The sequence below is a fragment of the Tiliqua scincoides genome, chromosome 5, assembly GCF_035046505.1.
Source record: "Tiliqua scincoides isolate rTilSci1 chromosome 5, rTilSci1.hap2, whole genome shotgun sequence".
Classification (NCBI taxonomy): domain Eukaryota; kingdom Metazoa; phylum Chordata; class Lepidosauria; order Squamata; family Scincidae; genus Tiliqua; species Tiliqua scincoides.
In genome coordinates this window covers 35734545-35756723 of record NC_089825.1, presented here as the reverse complement: position 1 = coordinate 35756723, position 22179 = coordinate 35734545, and the positions used below count along the sequence as shown (strand labels likewise).

General features: G+C 42.1%; 1 protein-coding gene across 1 annotated transcript in view; it reads left to right on the top strand.

Annotated features, from left to right (window-relative positions):
* Positions 1 to 677: 677 nt before the first annotated feature.
* The window catches only part of RAPGEF5 (Rap guanine nucleotide exchange factor 5), a 115803-nt gene continuing 94301 nt past the window's right edge, over positions 678 to 22179 (top strand). The window contains exon 1 of the mRNA XM_066628338.1: positions 678 to 1006. Coding sequence (XP_066484435.1) covers positions 827 to 1006 — 180 coding nt within the window. The 5' untranslated portion in view covers positions 678 to 826. The remainder of the gene's footprint in view (positions 1007 to 22179) is intronic.

Genomic DNA, 22179 nt, shown 5'->3' with positions numbered 1-22179 from the left:
ATGCAATGTTGGGTAGAAATGGCTTAGGAACCCCTGATCTAGAGCATAATTCCCTAGACCTGTCTCTTCACTCTCTGTAAAGCATTTTATATACTAGTGACACTACATAAATAAGAAATAGCTAAATCTGCTGATGGTTGAATAGATGTCCTCACCTTGGGAAAAGGCTAAAGATGAAAATCTACCAGTTAATTCCAGCCCCATGTTTTTCCCTGGTTATAGTATGTACCCAAACATGTGAACAGACTTGCACAAAGTAAATAAAAATTCTTGGTAGGTTTTCTTACTTGAGCACTTAATATTCACAGGATTAAACAATCAGCTTTAAAATGTTTTCTGCCTCCATCTTGCATCTGAAGCAACATAAGAATTATTTAATATGTGTTTGCTATCCTTTGTTTTTACCAGACAACTTCTGTATTTCATGCCTTCTAAAAAGGGTGTAGTGTGAGAAGTAGACAATTGTGCTGTTATTTTTAGGGATGACTCTCCTGCTCTCCATCCTTTTCCAGAGCTGTTCTTGGCTAACTTTCCCATGGATTTCTAACCTCTTGCTACAGTTCTCTTATGTAACAGGAAATAGGTTGTCAGGAACAAACACACTGCTAGCATATCAGCTGCACCCATAATAGCAGCTGATTTTAGTTCATGCTGTCTTCATTTTGCTAGGCAGATAGCACAGCATGAAAGAGGTGTGATCTGTGACAACTTTTGGTGCCCTTTTGGAAGAAGCAACAATATTGTTCTGTTCCACAAAAAGTGCAGAGTTTAAGGCAACTTGGTGGGGAAGATGTCCCTTTTGTAGAGTTAGAAGCTTGTGAAGGTCATGTCCTGGGATTGTGGATTTAAGTATCTCTTCGCCTTCCCTCCAACTCTCAAGGCAGGAGTTATGTGCAAACTTCAGGAACGAGAGGACATTGGGCGCCTTGAACTTGTTCAGAAACTGGCAAGAGAAAACTGTCACCTTTTGCAGGCTGATAAAAAAGAGTCAGAGAAGACAGACCAGGTAAGACAGTCTTCAGTTTGTGGTTTTTCAGGAGAGTTATTGGACATTGAGACTCACTTGCAAAAATGCCCAAGGGAAATATATCAGATTTAAATTATTCACTTATTAGTCTTTTTCCTTTTTTTTAAAAGAAATGTAGTCATTACTAACCTTTGTTGGATTGTACATAATAACTGCCTTTTACTGTGTTAGAGCATTGGTTGAACAAATTCAATATTGAATACTAGTAGTGGCTCTCCAGAGTTTCAAGCAGAAATTTTTCTCTGTCCTACGTGGAGATGCCAGGGATTTTGTCTAGGACCTTCTTCATTCAAAGCAGGCAGGCATTAACTGAAATATATAATCTCTAATATGAGTTCGTTTCTTTTTGTATCAGAGGTTTACTCTTCAAAATAAATGAACTTTAATATTAATCCTAAATAGCACCATGAGTAGAGGTGTTTGAAAATGTTATTTATTTTGTTCAGAAGTAAGCCCATTGTGTTCAGTAAGACTTGGGCTTTAATCCTATCTTACTCACTGGAAACAAACACCTCTAACCATGAGGAATAAACATGTAATCCTAAATAGTTCTTAGTGTTTAAACTACACCTGTTTAATCACAGAAGACTGTCCTGGCCAGTATTGAATCATGGCTGTTAAGCTTGAAAGGTTCAGAGAGGTCTTGGGTTCAAAAATGAATGAATTTTTTTGAAAATACGTTCTTGGCAATTCTCATGATTTGTTGTTGGTATGTGAGAGATAAAATTACAGGAAAGTAAAACAGATACTTTGAATCTAGGAAAGTAAAACGGATACTTCAGTTTATGAAAAAAGGCACCTGAGTGAGGACATGTTTGAGACATACAAAATTATGCAGGTAGTGGATAGAGGGTTGTTCTTTTCCCCCCCACAACACCAGAACTAGGGGGCATCCACTAAAATTGAGTGTTGGGAGAGTTAGGACAAACAAAAGAAAATATTTCTTTACCCAGCATGTAATTAGTCTGTGTAAGTTCTTGCCACAGGATGTAGTGATGGCATCTGGCTTAGATGCCTTTAAAAAGGGACTAGACAAATTTTTGGAGGAAAAGTCCATCACAGGTTACAAGCCATGATGTTTATGTGCAGCTTCCTGATTTTAGAAGTGGGTTACCTTAGAATTCCACATGCAAGGGAGGGCACCAGGATGCAGGTCTCGTCTTGTGTGCTCCCTGACACATTTGGTGGGCCACTATGAGATACAGGAAGTTGGACTAGATGAGCCTTTGGTCTGATCCAGTGGAGCTCTTATGTTCTGATGAATTTATTTTAATTATTGTTATATATCGATGTACCTAAATTAAAACAGTTTACATAGAAATGTAATGAATATAAAAACTTACTTAAACACATTATCATCAACAATAACTTGACAAAATAATACATAATTTAAATTAAATCAGAGTAGCCCTTGTATAAGCTGCCAAAAGTTACCCAGGAAGGTTTGACTGTCCTTCCAAAAAATAATAAAAGGCTGTTCCCGGTTTCTCTAGAGAAAACTACGTTCTGAATCCCAGAGGAACAGTTGCTGCAAAACCTGTTGACTATGTTCTTGCCTCAATATTTGTCAGGGGGCAGACTGCCCAGTTGTGACTTTTGTGTTGTGCTGAAGGGGTAGCTAGCTACCTTTTGTTAAAAGGAATGAAAGGGGGAGGGGGACTTTTAAACATTGGTTAATGATAGGTTTCAGGCAAAATGTTGTTTCAAATTTAGTGCCATGTATGGGAATAAAAGTCTCATTGTATCAATTAAGAAAACAGCATTTTGTTCCTTAATGTAGTTATTCAGATGATAACTTGAATGAAAAAGCTTTAAACTCCCAATATCCCTGTTAGACAGCTCAATGTAACTTTTGTTCTCTCTCAAGGATTTCTTGTTGTTTTTTGGGCAATGGAAAACTTTGCATGTTTATTTAGAACTCTTAGCACCAAAACACTAAAAATGTTTGCTTGAATCCTGATATGGAGGTATGTGGCTTGCCAATAATTTTTTTTAAATCCAAGGTCTGGTCTTGTGGTGTTCTTGTGGCAAGCTGGAAAAATAACTTTCTAAACAAAATATATGGCTCCTACAAAGGCAACAGGAAATGAAATCATATTTAAGGGCACCATAGCAGTTTTAACAGCACTGTAAGTTCTTGCCTTTAAAAAAGTGCGTATATAATACAATGTGTGAATAACTAGGCAAAGTTATAGCCCTATAAAATAACTGTTCCTTTACTAAACCACAAAAAGTTGTCATAATGGTCATTTTTCTGACATCTGAGGGCATGTTGGAAAACATGAGTAAGAGTAAGATGAAGATGAAGAGTAGAGATGAAAGAACTTCCTTGGTAGTGTTATGTGTCTCCTCACTTCCCCAAGTGGTAAGATACTTTAGGACTCATTTCCATCCCCTTTCCTGCACTGATGCATTCCCTTACCTTGAGGAGACATTTGGGTCTACCCACTACCGCGGGGGGCAGCAGAAGCCCCATTGGCATGGCTACATCAGTGCTAGAAAGTTGGATAGGATTGGACCCTTGGGGGCAGTACTGTCCAGGTTTTGACTTCCTTTGGAGGAGAGAACACTGGAGGCTAGTGGTAGCTCTATAATTACTTTATCTACAAATATGTAGGGTGAGTATTGGATAAAGATAGGAATGAGCACAACTTCTAAGTAACAGTAGGTTATATCAGCATTCCAAGGTGCTTCAGCTCTTAGCCCAGTTACTCTTGGCTTTCATTTCATTTTCTCTCTCATTCAAAAGCTTTCAGAGACTCTACCTCTTTTTGTTATATATCCTCCTCCTGGAATTGGAGAGGAAGGACAAATCAGCTCTAATTGCTTCCTCTCACTCAGATGGCTTTTCCACCCTCCAGGAAGATCTTTCGTAAAGGAAGCATCGTGGATCATTGACAGTTGTTAACTCTTTGGTCAGATCCCAGGCACAATGGCTAGGCATTGCATTGGGGCCTGGATCATTTACAGTGCTGACTTCCAAATTCATAAACCAGTTTCTGGGTTTAATAAACCAGCATGTCCAAGGCTGGGAGCATTCAACATATGCCCATAATTTAGTATTCAACTCAACAGCAAGATGTTTTGGCTGTCATAACTGTGGAAGAAACACTTGGAAATTGACGAGTAGTGAAGGTTCAAAATAGAGGGATTGTGCATGGCTTTTCATGATTAGAGGACAGGCTGTTGTATTGTTATATAGTTCTACGTATTTCTTTCTTTTGGTAAAAGTCCAGACCCTTGTTGGCTATCTAACCTCTAACATCTGTCTTAACATCATGGGTCCCATCTTGGAACGCTGTCACCATCGTGTGGTATTTTGGGATGTATTGAATTCACCATGGTGACTTTTGCCACTTCATTTCACTTTGTAAATATATTGTCTAACTGTGTTCATGATGAGAGCTGGCATGGCAGAGGGAGCCACTGAAGACTAGAACTTACTGTGGTATTGTAAATATGTGCTATTATTGTATCAGGGTACATTCAGACAACATGTTCACTATGCACAAGTGTTGTAATAAAATTATCAAGTGGAGGTTTCATCATATCAGAAAATAATATACTACGTTTTGGAAGAACAATCTTTATGCAGTGAAAGCACATCTACGCTGTTTTACTTAATGTATATGATTTACAGTGTCTATGGAATTTGGGTTTTCTTACATAGAATGCAAGAGTTTTTGGCAGAATACAGAATCTTGACTGCAGCCTTTTTATTGGTATATACAGGTCCAGCCTATTTATACATGGATTTTTTATACACGGATTTGACTCAACACAAATGGCCCCTGCAAATGAGAAGGAATGTGCTGATCCCCGGAGAAGGGGAAAATGCACTCCTTTAAAATCAGTTTAAAAAACTGAACAGTCCTTTAACAATAGCCTCCTTAATGAGAGAGAGAGAGAGAGAGAGAGAGGGCAGCTGGCTGACAATCATCAATCTTTCTCTCTCCAGCTGACCCCTACCTTCCCCCTGAGCACATGAAAGAAAGGTGATCATTTTGCATTGGTGAAGGGAGGGGCTGAGTGAAACCAACTGATTGATGGATTATCTTCTTAATGACTCTTATCTTACATCACAAAGGTCAGCAAGGCTGTTTTTAAATCACTGGAGCAAATAAACTTTGTTTTTCAAATTGATTTGCTATAGTTAGTTTTTCGCCATCCACGTGAGTGCTTGGAACAGAACCCATGTGAATGAGGCTCAACCTGTATGCTAGTATCCTGAATTCATTATTTGCCAATGAATGCAAGTAGAGGGTATAGAAGGATATAAGTACCGCAGATACTCAAGTATAAGTTGACCTGCATGGTCAGTGGCTCCTGCATGGGTGCAGTACATTGCAATTGGATCTCAGAAGCAGCTAAACTTTGCTGCATAAATGCCTGATTGCCTGGGGATACTGCAGAGGCAAACATGCTCTCCTCAAAGCTTAAGCAGCAGTTGCAACATAAGCAGCAGTTGCAAGTGCTTCAGCGCTCCTGCCAGCATGCAGTGAAGATCTCTGGCTAAAATACCTATTGCTGCAGAATAATTCTACTTTAAATTCTACTCTGCTTTTCCTGTGTTTTTCATCTTTGCAAGGTCTCCAGGACTCTTCCAGTGTAAAGGACACATGCAGAAGGAGATTGCTTTTCTCTCTCTCTTTCACAGATGCTCCCCCCCTCCCCATACACAAATGCAGGGACTTTTCCCCTCCGGTCCAAGGGAGAGACTGAAGTGTTTTGCGGTTTGTAAAAAGCTTTGCAAGGGAGAGACTGAAGTGTGACTGTATACAGTAAGGGGGGAGGTGGAGAGGAAAACAAGAAGAGGGAAGAGACTGGGAGCCCAATCCTAGGCATGCCTACACAGAAGCAAGTCCCTTAATAGTCAATGGGGCTTACTCCCATAAAAGTGAGGATAGGATTGTAGCCTTAACTGTTTTAAGTGCTCTCTCTTTCACGCACACACAAACCTTTCTTTTTATAAAAGTTAACTCTTCCTCTCCCCCCCAGTACAACTTCATCAGTGGTGAATGATTAGCAAGCCTCAGCTTTGCAACAGAGTTTAAAGTTTGGATTCAATAAGGGGGGAGGGGGCAAAAACAAGAAGGAAAGGGAAGATGGACTTAACCCTTTCAGTGGCTTGAAAAACAAAGGTACAGCCTTCTACAGTCTGCCTCTCTCTCTCTCCTATTTTTTTTTAAAGAGCACTCTCCCCCCTTCCCCCACCCTGTCCAGCTTCATCTGTGGGGAGATGGGAAGGGGTTTAGCAAGTTGGGCTTTCCAAAGAGTGCTTGAAGTTTATATACAGTAGGAAAGGGGGGAAGGGGGAACAAGAAGGAAAGAGGAGATGGACTCAGCCCTTTCAAATGACTGCTTCTCCCTCGCTCAGGTGCCCCTCTCCTGCACATGCGCGCACACAGAGCTCATTGTCTCCTGCATGTTCTGCTGCTCCAGCGATGCCTCCTTGGGCGGTGGTGCCGAGCGAGAGGGGGCTGCTGATGGCTGCTGTGGCAGATGCCCCTGCCCTGCCCTGCGCAGCCCAGCCCAGCGCATCAAGCTCCTGCAGTTGGGCAACAGCCTGAAGGAGCATGTGGAGCGCAGCCGCAGGCAGCTGCAAACACTCAGCAGCAGCCCCAGCCTGCACAGCGCCTCCTCTCCAAAGATCACTTTCTTTCTCATCCCAGGGCTCCCTCCCTCCCTCCCTCCCCCCTCCCACAATAGCGATTGGCCGGCTGGCTCACTCTCCTCCCACCACCCTTGCTGCTTGCCTGCCCCAGAGATAAGGCGGGGCAATAATTCAGGCTGCATTTCAGGGGGGAAATTTTTCGCCTTATAGGCGAGTATCTACGGTATTCATTGTTTTCTGTTTAATATGTTGTCTATTTTAACATTTAATGTTAGAGTGTGATTATTGAGCTTTCCTAGTTTCCTTCTTGTTCTCCATGTGTAATGGGAAGCTTCTCTGAGACACTTGAAATCAGTGATATTGCAGAAAGATGGTATGACCAGGCCAAAAAGTTGTTTCTTAGCTTCTTTGTCTGAGTCCAGCAAAAACAATAACTTCTAGCCAGCCCTTCTGCTGGGATTGGCATGCACTAGCTTATTGGGCACCCAAGAACACCTGACCGGGGTAAGTAGGGATGCCAAGATGGTTATAAAACATCTAGTAGGATCAGAAAAATGATATCATTGAAATTAGATTTCCTAAAGTTCAGCCCACAGATATTGCATGCATTCTGATTTGTCTGTCTTAGAGGAAGTATGTAGTCAAGTTCTCACTTATTGTCCATTCCACACCATAAACTATTTACTATTTTTAAGATGCACTTTCAACTGGCAATGCGTGCACTGCTTCTCCAAATTTAAATGCAAGAAACTTTGTGCCCTAAATGTATTACTCTAACATCCTATTTTTCTTTTTGTGTTTTATGAAGGGAAGTAGTAAATTCTAAAACTTCTTGTATTGGTTCAGCTGTACAGAATAAAACTAGCTGTGCACATTCTTTGCCCACTGCCTACTAGTTCTGTTATAGTGAGGCAACTGTCTTAGTGATGGTGTAGAGCCCTATCTTGCTCCTGCATCATCTGCTTACCTATGCCAGAAAAGGAAATTACGTTTACATTCACTCTCTATATGACTCAAATTGCCATCTGGCTGTAATATCTTTGCCCTTCTGTTACTCTCTCCTTGCCTTCCTGTCCCTGAGGTATTGTAAATAAAAATAAAAATACTGTTAGCATTTTTTAAATAAAGTCTTTATATTTGAAAACAGAGTTACTGGATTAATAATGAATGTTAATGTACCATAAAACCCTGTTACAATGCAACAAATGGGATCCCCCCAAATTGTGAAAATTGCAGCGTTGCGTTATTGTGAAGTTAATGAAAACCAATATACAGTGAGACCTAGTTTTAGGCGTGATTTTTAATGTGATTTTGCACACACTCGATTTGCAAACAAAATAACAGCAGTTAACATTCCCCAGAGGGAGCTTGAGCTCAAAAAAGAAGCTGCTTTTGGTTTCCGTTCCAGCCTGTGGTTTTTCTTATTTAAAGAGACAGTATGTGCTTTTCACATGTCGGGAACCTTTAATGCAATTTTGTCTGTATGCAATTTTTGACTGCATGCAGTAAGGTCCAGAATGCAACCCTTGTTCAAAACACGGCCTGACTATATTAGGATAGTGAAACTTTTGCTGTTCATAACTGGCTGTGCATTGAACTACAAGTCCCAAATGATAACAAGGCAGTCATTTTATTCCTTCCAGACTCCTCCCCATCCTTCATCCACCTCTGTTCCTAACCTAACCACTGGGGCTGGGAACATGGGTGTAGCAGAGGATGGGAGCCAATCATGTTTTTATCTGAATTCACATTACCTGGGGCACAATATGACGGGGTTTTACTGTATCATAGTGGCTAAGAGATTGAGCTGTGAATAAAGACTTTCTCAGTTCAGATCTTTCCACATTAACTCTTTAGAGGGCCTTGCTCTCCAGTTGCTATATGCGGAGAGTAATGCTTGCTTACTTTACAGAGTTGGTGTAAGATTATAATAAGATTAGGTGTGTGCAATGCTGAAAAAGCACGATGATGATGAGGCATGTGCGTACTATTGAGCTATGGCTCCGGGGCTGCTGCCTCAGTCACATTGGCCATTATTTTGCTGTCCCTAATGATATGGTGGCCAGGTCAGGTCAGGATACTTACGTTATGCCACCTCTTGGCTATCAAATTGCTCCTCAGAGTTCTCCCAACTCTACAGTTATTCTTTTAAATTTTGCTTTGTCAAAGCATAACTTTTGTATCATTCATTTCAATCACTTCCCCCTTCGCTATTCAAAAACTACTTCTTTGAAGGCTCTGCACATCTTGTAATAGTTGTAATACAGTGTTCTGTAGAAAAGTCAGCAGCAGTATAGCATGTGTGTATCTCACATATGAAAATATGAAGCCATTGGTAGAAATCTTTTCCTTGGTCTAATCTTAGCTATGGAAATACCTTGCAAGAATTTTTGATTAAAAAAAAAATTATAGTCTGTAAACCTTCCTTGTATGAACATAGTGCACATTAATGGAAGGATTCCCAATATGATTCAACAGAACCCCATTTTTTCCCCCACTTTCCTTTCTGCACACAGAAAATGTTAGCAGAGTCTAGGTAATGGGATGCCTATGCGTGTCCCTATCTAATAGCCCTCTTCCTTTGGAGGGAGAGAGTGGGATGGGCATATGGGCAATATGGATCAGTCTCTTGTTCCCTATCATGGCCCAATTAATCTGCCTGCACCCATGTCCAAAGGGAGTGAAAAAATGGGGCTCCAAATCCTATGTGAATCCCTCTTCAAACAGGCACTATACATACTTGAGAAACATTAACTCCATAATATGGGAAATCGCCCTAAATGTGGATTATCAGCTTCCTTTAATCTTTTTCATTCTCTGTGAAGCATCTTGTGCTTTGATGATGAATGTGAATACTAATCAGCTCACTGAAATTGGATAGTGATTAGGCTTAATCCATAAATAGACAATTAAATCAAAATTCCCATGTTAACTATCAGTCAGTGTAGATTATATAGTACTGATTTCCCTTTAAGATTTTTCCCTCAAGTTTTGGTTCAAACGATCCAACTGTTAATTTTTTAATGGGTTAAACTGGGTATTAGAACATGTCCAGAGGTGTGCAATATCTGTTAATGTGGCCTTGCATTGATCTGGCATTGAATTGCCCTTCAATAATCAGTGCACTGTTTGAAAAACCTCATCAGACTGAGGTAAGCTTCAGTTTACTTTGCAAAATAAGAGTTAGTACATCTGCCATATATGGTAAAAGAAAAAATATATGAATTCTGGGGGCTTTTGTAGTAGTTATTAGAGCACCTTGTTGATGGAGGTTGTCCATCAGAAATCTAGATGGGTGAAAACCTACTGTGCCTGGAGACATAGATATGAGTAAGAAACTAATCTGTTACCTCAAAGTTAGACACTGATTTTGCAGAGGGGGAGTCTTGTACTTCCAAGGGCCTACTGCAGTGTTACTCCACACTCCCATACCTGTTCATGAGATACCATATGCTGTAGCAATTTCAGTGCCCAGGATAAGAGAAGTCCCTTTTAATAATTGTAATATTTCCTAATTTAAAAAACTCTGATATCCATGACTGTCTTGGCAAAGTGCATCAAGGGCTGAAAAGTAGCATATAAGCCAGCAGTTTTCAGTCTTTTTTATCTCATGGCACACGGACACAGTGCTAAAATGGTCAAAGCACGCTGCACTGCTGGCTGGGGACTCTCATCCCCAGTGGCCCAACTAACAAATGACCCTCCCCCTGTGGACCATTCATGGCATACTAATGTGCCATGACACAGTGGTTGAAAATTGCTGATATAAGCTCTTGCCCCATGTGGTGTAAGATCTGAACAAGCCCCAGATGTTGACTTTCTCTGTAACAATAGCTGCAGATACCTTGCATTTTTATGTTTGATTTTTCTGGTCATTACTGATTCTGATGGCAGTGATAAGCACTACTTTTATGAAAACTTCCTTATGGAAAAGGCTTCAGGAGTCAACCTCGAGGCAAAATCCGGAGCCGGAGTCCCTGAGGCAGTTCACGGCTGAACACAGTCACGTTCTGGCAACTCCTGTGACGCCGCTGGAACCAACCGTATTGGCCTCTGCCTTTCCATTGGACCATTTCAGCGACGTGGAGAGGGGGGATTTGCTGCATGGGTAACAGCCTATCCTCCATACCTGCTTTACCCAGGCTTCACGCACTGGAGAGGACACTGTTCCAGAACCACCATTCAGAGCGTGACACCATAGTCTTCCGAGAATGAAGGATGCCAAAATGCCTATGAAAACTTCAAAACTTTTGCTGCTAAAGATTTATAGTTTCTTGTTTGGTAGGTTCAGAAGTTTCTTCAACACATTTCTTAATAATTCAGAAACACATGTTCTTGAATATAAGCAGAGGTGGATTCCTTCCAAGTAACTTCATGTTCTTTGGCTGTTCCTTTTCTTCACTTTTTGGACACTCCTTTGTTGCATAGCCTTTATTGTAAAGCCAAAAGAGGGGTAACGGTATAAAGCTTCCTTTGTAAATAGCAGTCCATCGTAACTTATTCACTTGGACCCACAGTTTTTTCTATAGATCAGAGGTCTTCAACTGGTGTTTCAGGATCCAGAAGTGAATCAGAACCTGTGGGAATCAGAAGTGGGTCATGGCAGTACTGTTGCTGTCATTTTGTTTTGAGACACAAGCTGCAGAGTTTGAACAGTAGCCAGGGCAAGAGGTTGTAGATCAAGTAAATTCAGTGAAGTCTTCAGCTTCATCATAGGGATGCTTTGGAGCTTCCCAATACTCAACAGCCTTCTTGGTCTCCTGCTCATCTGACTGCTCTCGCTTGCTACACTCCCTATTATTTACCTCCCCTTCCCCCTGCTTTCTCTTTCTCTTCTCTTTCTCTTCCTCCATCATTCAAATTTGAGTGCATGTTGTTGCCATGCCACACTCCACCCATCCTTTCCTTTTGACTGGTCTAGAACAGGGGTGTCCAAAGTTTTTGGCAGGAGGGCCACATCAGCTCTCTGACACTGTGTCGGGGGCTGGGGGAAAAAAGAATTAATTCACATTTAAATTTGAATAAATTTACATAAGTTTACATAAATGAATATATTAAAGACGAACTTATATGAATGAATGAAGGTCTTGCAATAGTTCAAGGCCTATAAAAGGCCTTGCACAAAGCAGGGCTCTTCCTTTGTTACCGCTACTGCATCACAGATGTGAAACAGCAAGAAGTGGAGGGAGCCCTCATCCCACAGCTCATGTGAGAGGTCAAATAGTCACCCTCACGCTGCGAACAGTTGCGTTGGGCCAGTGCGGGCTCCAACAAATCTCTGGAGGGCTAGAGGCTCATTGGAGACTGGGGGCTTCTTGCATTGAGGCGCCTCAAGGGCTGCAAGTGGCCCCAGGCCCGGGGTTTGGGCACCCCTGGTCTGGAAGAAAAAGGGCAGAATGAGTCTTCGCATGCTTGTTGGCCACCTCTGGGAGGGAAAAAATATGAACAGCAACCATGACAATGACAGTGTGACTGTTCACTTGCCCATCCCTCTTTGCACTAATTCCTGTGGTTGTGTCCCATTTACAAATTATTTGAAGTGGGTTCCATAATGGGTTTGGATCAAATGAATTGTGGCTAAATCTCATTGCATAAATGGGGCTTAAATTAGTCATGAAGCCTAGTCTCTTTTGAATAGTGCTTAGTCAGCATTCACATTCTTTGGATTATAACCCAATATTGTTTTCTCTTAATTAATGGTAATGCTTTGGTCCTTAAGGTGACCAACTTTACCTATGCATGCATATGTGCGCTGAAGATCACTCATGTGCAACAATCTATATAACACAACAGATTTTGGTTAATTACTTTGTCTCTCAAATTGAATTTTGCAGAGGCATCATGTTATGTTGTATATGTTGTAATGTTATTGGTGTAACTGGAGAGCCAAAGAATCTGAGAAATTTTAGTGTACTGGAAAGTTCAACTATTTTCTCTGCATATATTTTTCTCTCACATTTGTTCCAGATGGTTGCTTAGCTTTGAACAAAACAAATCTTTAAAAAGATCCTCTTGTGTTAATTACTTCTATTAGTAACTTATTCCATATGGAGTAACAGCTTAGTATAGAAGGAAATTCCATAAGAGTTGTACTTAGGATAGGCCCTTGTTAATGTACATGGGTGAGTCATTTTTTGGCTCTTCAAAAATAGCTCAAGTGGGATTATATTTAACTTTAACATTTAACAGTTAAATTGGAACTAATAACACTGAACCTCTTCACACAAGACTTCCAATAGGAAATTGAATGTACCATGTGACGAGTGCATACAAGTTTATTTCATCATGCATATAGATCAGTGGTTCTCAAAATGTTTCACACGAGGACCCATTTTTTAGAATGAAATTTAGCCACAAGATTGTAATGAAATGGAATTATTCCATTGCATTACTTTCAGTACCTCTAGTGGCTGAATGTGGTATATACCAAAGCTGTTAAACTCAGAAGTGCAACTTTTGAGTTATTTTTAGCATGGAGAGGGTAGGAAATAATGCAGTTTGACTGCGTGAAGGTAAGAAATGTGACTTTTGCATTTTTCTTTAAGGGCATTTAAATGGTGACTCTAGTGTCTGCAGACTTCAGTATCCATGGGGGTTTCTGGAACTGAACCCCCATGGGTATGGAGTTTGCACCTATACATATAAAAGCCACTTTGAAAGCTCACTAGGGAAACAAAGTGAAATATAAATTTGTAAATAAAAAATAAAATACATAGTAGCCTGTTCAAAGTACAAATCTGTAACATTCCTCAAATGTAGTCACAATACCATGGTAGCATCAAGTCTAATATAGTAAAAATAAAGTATACAATGAAGTGAATGGGGAACCACCTGAAATTGGCTTGTGACCGACCTAGTGAGTCCAGCCTCACCGTTTGAAAAATGCTGATAGATTATTTTCCCATTTATTTTATTATGTAAACCTCTTTGTGAACTACTCTAGTTGAAAAGCCGTATTGGGCCCTTGTTATCTGTAAGGGTTCTGTTCCCGGAACCCCCATTGATAAAGGAAAACTGTGGGCATTCAAACCCATAGTTTTTGGGGCCCCCACCCTCTGAATCTGACTGGAGCTGAGCTTTGGTCAAGTCCGGAGGGTCTCCTGAGGCCAGCACGCAAATGCCCACTGCCTCAGTGGGCTTCAGAATAGCCAAGGGAAACCAGAAGTAACTTCTTTTGGCCAAAATGGCCATTCTGCCATTATGCTGCCCTCACCTCTGGTGGGTCCAGGTCTGCCCACCCACGGGTTCAAGAGAACCTGCGGATAAAGATTCCAGATCCACACATAACGTGGGCAGACCTGTATAAATACTCTTAATAATAACTCTGGATAATTGATGGCTAAATATGTGAACCAGTTGAATTGTAGTAGACAGTTTGAGATGACATCATGAAGGTTACGTTTTGTAGTGGTTCATTCACACATGGAGGTTGACTTTAAATTTTGCAGTGGTCAAGTGAGAAGCATGAACCAGTTTGTAATTTCGCTACTGGGAACAGTGGGTTAGATTTGGAGGCCAGTGAGTCTGCTCATAGAATGGGGCTTTCCTGCCACGTCCTTCCTTTTGCAGCCCTATGCACCCTAAAAAGCCGGTTCAGAGCATCAGGGGGCACCTTTCAGCATAGGATATTGGGAAACCTCCCCATGCTACTGAAAATGTCTTTCCTCTGGTACATATCCCTGTTGGTTCTAAACCACCGGATTTCTTTTTAACTAGAGTACAACAAGTGAGCTGACAATTTGTATGGACCAACAAGAGTCAGCATGTACATGACTATCCATAGTCAAAACTGTTGGGCCAGTTAAGTGTGCTTTTTATTCCTTCCGCTTGGCCCGTATGTATTGCACAATATATCTCAGAGACCTCCTTAGAAAATGCAGTAATTTAATGCAAAGTTCTATAGAATTGTGGATTGCACATAAATGGAATTTTGTAGGCACATTGAGTAGAAAATAAAAGTATTGGATAGGAGGATAGAATAGAAAGGAGGATAATTATGAGGTTTAATACAATACATGGAAGTCATACCCCCCCGCCCGAGCTTTATATCCTCTTTAGAAACCCACCACTTGTTTGCTTAACTATTCTTTGGTGCTGAGTGAAGTACCTTGTTGGGTGGGAAGTGCTTCAGGTGCTACCGAACCCTGCCCCATACATCAGTGTAAATATTTACTCTGGCTCAGGTTAGTGGGGTCTCTGAACTGCTTTGATAGAATACAGATACTGAAGGATTCATGGAAAGGGTGCAAAAGAGAGCGACTAAGATGATTACGGGGCTGGGGCACCTTCCTTATGAGGAAAGGCTACGGCGTTTGGGCCTCTTCAGCCTAGAAAAGAGACGCCTGAGGGGGGACATGATTGAGACATACAAAATTATGCAGAGGATGGACAGAGTGGATAGGGAGATGCTCTTTACACTCTCACATAATACCAGAACCAGGGGACATCCACTAAAATTGACTGTTGTGCGGGTTAGGACAGACAAAAGAAAATATTTCTTTACTCAGCGTGTGGTCGGACTGTGGAACTCCTTGCCACAGGATGTGGTGCTGGCGTCTAGCCTGGACGCCTTTAAAAGGGGATTGGACAAGTTTCTGGAGGAAAAATCCATTACGGGGTACAAGCCATGATGTGTATGCGCAACCTCCTGATTTTAGAAATGGGTTATGTCAGAATGCCAGATGCAAGGGAGGGCACCAGGACGAGGTCTCTTGTTATCTGGTGTGCTCCCTGGGGCATTTGGTGGGCCGCTGTGAGATACAGGAAGCTGGACTAGATGGGCCTATGGCCTGATCCAGTGGGGCTGTTCTTATGTTCTTATTCAAGTGGTGAGGGGTAAGAGGAGTATGCAGAAGAATCAACAAATATGCTACCTTTTCCACTTTGCATTGACACATTGTTAGATAGCTAGACAAGTAGCACGCTTTCTACATAATGATCCCATTTCCTTATTAAAATGTACATTCTAAGATGACAAGGCAGAGAAAGATTCTTTGGGATTTATTTTTTCATTAGACATGCCTCATTTCCTTCATCTGCCGTGTTCAGTACAGTAAACTGCTACTGTGCACACTGGTTTGGGAGATGGCTAGCTCATGCAAAAGGTTAAAATAATCCCAGATTATCAGATTTCAAACTCTTGAGGCAGTTGTCGTCTTGCTATGCACCCTGAAGTATTGGCTGAGAGATTATTGTGTGTCCTGTTTGGAAACTCTTTTAGGTAAATAAAAAGCACCTGTAGGTCAAAAAGCTTTAAAGAGTCTTTGGCTTTGAGTCCCTCCTCTATTGAATGTGTTGCATAATATTGGTTAAGCATAAAGCTTTGTTATGTTTTTTCAGAGAATAATTGGTTTAGGCTGCATCCCCCCCCAAAAAAGATGTTTACTGGGGAGTAGGTTCCATTGAATGCAATGAGATTTACTTCTGAGTAGACATGCATAGATTTGGGCTGTTAGTCAATTACGCTGTGGTTGTAAAACAGAGTAGACAGTTTAAAATGTATATCCAGCCCAAATCCTACTGTAGCTTTTCTCCTTAGCTGTGCAATCCTATCTCATCAGTGGTTGGTTGTTTGGTTAGTTGGTTCTGAGAAAAATGCTGTGGCTGGCTGGATGTGGCCCCTGGGTCTTTAAGTTGTCTGGCCCTGATTTAGAGTCCTCCTGAGTCTGTGAAGTGGACTTGCAACAATTGGCAATTTTAATCAGCTTTGAACTTCAGTTGCACAACTATAAAATTTTATGACACCAGGTGCAAGACTCCTCCCTTGGAGATGTCAGTAGAGATTTAATACTTGAATTCAGTGTGGAATTGTTCCTTGTCTTAACTAATTATTATTTCTAGATCCATCTGCACTGACAACCCACATAAGGCAATAGAAGTCCATTTTATTATAAACTACTGTGGCCTTATGGCTACTATGGAGCCTAACAGAGTTTTATGGCACCTTAAACACATTGAAATAAACGTGACAATCTTTCAGGTGCCACAAGATTCTTAGTCTGTAGCAACAGCAGCAGACAACAACAAACCCAGCTACCTCTCTATGTGGGTACTCTGGAATCTAAATACTCCGCAATACTAAGAGTTTTTAGTTCTCCTATTTAATCTGTTGCAACAAAAAAAAAAAATCCCTTTCAAAGCTTAAGACCAGGCTGAATGTATATCTAGTTGAACATCATGCTTTCAGTGGTGGCCAGATTGAGATCAGGGAAAGCAAATTATGCCCTCCTGACCATTTCTCCCTTTCTTTTAGCTGTTTATTTCTGCCTATGGATTCCTATTCTGATATAATTTTAAGACTCTCAAGGTTCAACAATACCTCAATGCAGGAAATAATTTCATTGAAAATCAAATGCTGTGTGAAACGGCAGTATTGGAAAATGCTGATAAACTTATAGGGAAGAAATGGATACTGATTGTCCAGAATGCACTGCTCCCATTGAAACTGACATTACTGAATTTTCAGTTTACATAATAAAGTCCCATGGACAGCTTTGTTTTACATATGAAAGGCCTATGTACAGATATGCCTGTTCTGAACAAGCTCCTATCTAATTACCACTAGTGTAGTGCTTGTAACTTTTAACCTTTTCTAACTTGGCCAGGTGGTGCCTTGGCCAGTGATGGTTCACTTCATACAGGCAGCTCTTGATTTACACAAGGATTAGGTTCCTGAAAAAAAATCCTGCACATATAAAAAAATGTGCAAATGTTGAATGACTTTTCCTATAGAGCATTGGTTTTCAGACCTGAGGGCCCTGGCCTCTTTCCCCTTAAGGGGCGGGGACAGCCAGGAGGCAGGGAGAAGGCAGCAGCGTGATCCCCGGGTGTGGGGAACCCTGCACGACCTTCTGCAAGGCTCCCCAGATCAGGGAAAGTGAATGCAGAGTGATCGCGCTTTGCTAAACCGGAAGTGGGATGCGATCACTCCACTTACTCTTCTGATGGGGCTGCAGGGACTGGGATGCACTCACCAGTCCCTGCAGCAGTGTCCTGGGGAAAGTGAAAGTGGAGCGATCGCGCCCCACTTCTGGTTTAGCAGAGCAGGATGCAGTTGCTCCATTTTCACTTTCCCAGACCTGGGGAGCCCTGCAGATGCTCATTCAGGGCTCCCCGCACCCCCAGTATGCTGCTGCAGGAACTGGTGAGTGCATCCCAGTCTGCAGGGCCGACTGCCCCCTGAGCGACATGATCCTGGGGATTGCCCCTGCTGCCTTCCCCCCCCCCGCCCCTGCAAAGACTTACTACGGGTTTCAAACTTCCTGAACTTTCAAACTTCCTAAACTTTCAAACTTCCCAGGTTTCAAACGCCTAAGCAAGTGAACACACCATACACCCTGAACTGGCACAAAAGTGCTTGGTGAGTTCTATTTTTTTGTTGATTCAAAAGCTGAATATAATTTATCTTCCTGATCAGTAGCTATGGGTGTAACAAACCCTCCCAAGAACCTGTTTGAAGCTGCCCCCCATTACTGCAGCCTTCAGAAGTTTGCCTATCCCTGTAACACACTTTAAAGCAGTGATTTTCAACCTTTTCCATTGTACAGCATACTGGGTAGGCACTAAAATGGTTAAAGCACACCATCTGTTTCTTGACCACTGACAACGCACACTGTGCTGTCAGTGGGGGGGGGGGGGCTTATATCCTCCAATGGCCCTACTAATAAATTACTACATCCCAAATTCCTTGGCACACCTGGGAACTATTCATGGCACACCGGTTGAAAATGGCTGCTTTAAAGTCTTCCCCTTAAACCTCAAGGGGAGTAATAGCAATCCAGTCATTTAGCAGACTTCAGAAGAAGCTGTTTATGTGATCCTGACACTAATCCTAACCATGTTATTTTAAACATTAGCCCGGACAGATTACACTTCTAGTACAGGTGTGCCCCTGTATCCGCAGGGTTAGCCCCGTGGTTAGCTGAATCTGCAGATACAGAGGATGACCCCACCTTCTGGAGGCTAGGAGATCTGGGTTTCCCTTGCTTTCAGAGGTTCTTCTGAACTCCATGTGGCCTCCGCAGCTCTCAGAATGACTGTAAGAAAAAAGCATTGCTTTCAGTTTCATCCTAAAACCAGGTGATCTGTTGTCTTGCCTTGATTCAATATTTGTGGGGTTAGGGGGGGAAGTATCTATTCCATTTTCCTCTGCAGTGTATAATGAGCAGATTAATGGTATTATGAATACAGCATAGGAGGGTGGGGTGTATGACCAGTGCTAAACATGAGGTTGTCTCTTATTCCAAGCAGTGGCATTATGACAGACTCCATCAGGAGTGCAGCTAATCCTATATATTTTGCATAATAATATCCTTTATCTGAATTCTCAAAGAGATACCTGCCTTTCTGAATATTGTATTTGTATTTTCCTGCCATATGCAAAATTAGGACCAGTAAAGGGGATGACTGCACAACACCTGCTGAAATATTTGTACTATCACTAGATAGGACCGTTAGCGCTTTCAGTGCTAACGGCTATTACCACGCCCCCACCCTGATGCTGACAGGCTGGGGGCTTGTTCTTATTGGCCTGCCCGTTGTTCTGGGCAGGCACAAGAGGCTGGAGACGGGCGGTTGCCCGACCCAGCCTTCCATAGCGATTTTCTCACCATCCGCAGCTGGTTCCCCGGGGCTTCGATCCTGTGGTCCAACCTGCTACCCAGGAGGGTGTGGACGGGAGCGCGTTGCATGCATCGTGTCGATGTTGCCTGACACCGCCTTAGTGATTACCTGGGGAGGGTCACTGTGGCTTTGGGCGGGTCCGTCATTCCTCATCCCAATATTGTGTGGTCTAGCCCCGCCCTTTTCCGCAGCGACGGGGTTCATCTGGGCTATGATATATTTTTGACCGATTTACAGCAGGGTTTGAAGCATTTCCTCCTTCGTGGGGACAGGAACGACAAGCAGTAGGCTGTCTTTCCTTGTGGCATGGTGCGTGCGGGGTCAGGGTAGGCAGACACACCCCGGTGTCCGTCTAAGACAGCAAGGTCAAGGGGTGAGCCAGTACCGCTCACATGATGCTTTCCTGGCTCAAAGAGGCTGGCTGGCAAGCCCCTTTGACTGGACTGGCACGCCTGGCAGGCTTGACCTGCGGGCCTCCAGTCCTGCTGTTTTATCCATTTGGGCGACGTTGACAGGCTGTCCTAGGCCGTTGATCTGGTGACAGCCTCGAGTCAGACGGTTTCGCCCTTTGACCTTGGGGGAGGTAGACGACTAGGTTCGTTTCCCCCTATTAGCGACCCCGCATGACTTAGGACTGGGTGTCTTTAGTCAACTACCCCAGTCACCCTGCTGTAATGTTAAAGATCAATAAAGTGGCCCAGTTTAAACCCAAGCCGCAGTCTGGTGCATTTATTTGGGGGGTGCGTCGGTAATGTCCTTGTTTCTTTGGACTTGTAAATGTGTAGGTATTCATTGTATAAGATACAAATCTGTTATACTAAGATTCAGCGTATTTGAAGTCTCTTATAGACTTGTAAAATTCACAAGTGCTTTTGGAACTCTAAAGAATTCAGGTCACTTCCACTGGAAACAAAGAAAAAAAGCCTTTTGAAATGAATAAAATTCTTTCTCCATATATTGAGGCTGCCTTTCAGATCTCTCCTGCAAAGCTTGGGGTTCAAGGATAATAATTTAATTTTTAAAACACACTCTGGATTCTGTCATCACAGAATCCCATTGAAGTGAATGGGGATTAGATTTAACATGTTTGATCTAGTTGATTTCAGTGGAATTTAGCCAGGATTCACTTAAGAGGTAATTCTGTATTTTTTGGTACACAGATAGATACACACTTACACATTAGAACTGGCCCAACAGCTTTCTGGGACTTAAAAAATCATTCTGACAGAGGTGATCATTTGGGACTGTCTGCTAGTAATATCCAAGGGTTCAGTCCTAAGTTTAGTTGGTGATGACTAATAGCCCAATCCTATGCCAATCTCCGCAGGTCTGACGAGCACATGCGCTGTCGCGAACATGCTGTAAGGCATGTTTTGGTAGAGCCTGCCAGCCTCCTTGAGCCAGTCAGAGGCTAGCGCCTGCCAGAGCAAATGGGTGCTCCACTGGGAGGGTGGAGATGGGGCAGATCAGGCCTGGGAGGGGGGCAGGGATGGCAGAGGAGGCCTCCATCATATCCTAAACCCCTGAGCCTGAAAGCCCAACCTGGAGCAGTCCAGATTTGCGTTGGCTTAGCCCTTACCTTGAGGAGACCTCCAGCAGCCTCAATTTCTGCTCTGGATGCAGCAAATGCTGCTCTGACCCCACTGCACGTAGCACAGGAATTTGGTTAGGATTGGACCGGGATTGAAAGCAACCCTTGGTTAGTTATGTGTTTGACAGTATTTTTCATATTAATGTATTGTAGACAATAAATTTTCTGTAGAAATGGTATTTAAGTCTGCTATTAAACAATTGGGTGTTTTTTTTTTTTGCATTATTAAATATTCAGTAAAGCAACTGGTAACTTTTTAGAATATATTCTATGTATTCATATTGTACACATAATAAAAACAAACTATAATTTTTGCATTCTAATAGGCATATGCTCTTCCAATCTGTTATGTACTTTTCTGTTAATAAAGCAAAAAATTACTGTAACCTTCATTTGCTTAAAAAAAAGAGGCACCCTATGTTTTGCATAATTTATAGAGGAGCTTCTTCCTGAATTTTATATACTGACATGTGGAACAGATTTGTATGGACATGTGGAGTGTTTTTCACACCTGGGAATATACCTTAATTAAGCTACAAAACATACTTCATTATGGGAATTTATCTCTTTGGCAGTTTAGCTTATTTCCTGTGTGACACAAAGAGGAACAAAGGCATTTCAGGCGTGGAGACTGCTTTCAAAAGCATAAGCTCAGTTGGAATACATGGGGCTGGTGCCAGTTTAGCACTCTGAGGATTGGATCGAATCAAAGCCAGGAAGAGTGCATGTACCACTTTTGCTTTTATGACAATTAATTATTTCAATCCTTTTACAGTTGCTTGCCTGCAATTTTCCATGTACATGTTAAGTGCTGGCCGCTGCAAATGCCTGCCTCTTTTCCACTGGCAGTGTACCTAATGTACATCAACTGTATTACATTGCTGAGGAAAGGAATCAAATGTTAAACAAGCAAGTGCTTTTATAAAAATGAAAAGGGGGGGCAGGGGGAGGAGAAACTGCTTCAACATGGGAAATCTGTGCCAATGTCACATGATCTCATACTTTCCCTGGTGTGCATATTCTATATAAAAAACTGGATTTTGCTTCTTTGAGCTGTATGTAAAATCTTGGAATTGAATCCATTTGCCTTGATTTAATATACTGCCATCAGTATTTATGGGGGTGGTAATTATTATTACTATTATGCCATCAGTGAACATGGTACTTGAGAGATCCCTGCTTCAAGGGACTTCCAGTCTAGATCAGTGCTCAGGATGTGATGGATGTCATGGTCAGCGTGGCATCTGAAATGGACTGGACTTCTAGAATCATTGCCCTGAGTTCTTCGGGGGGGGGGGGGGACAGAAATGAAACAATAAGTAAAAG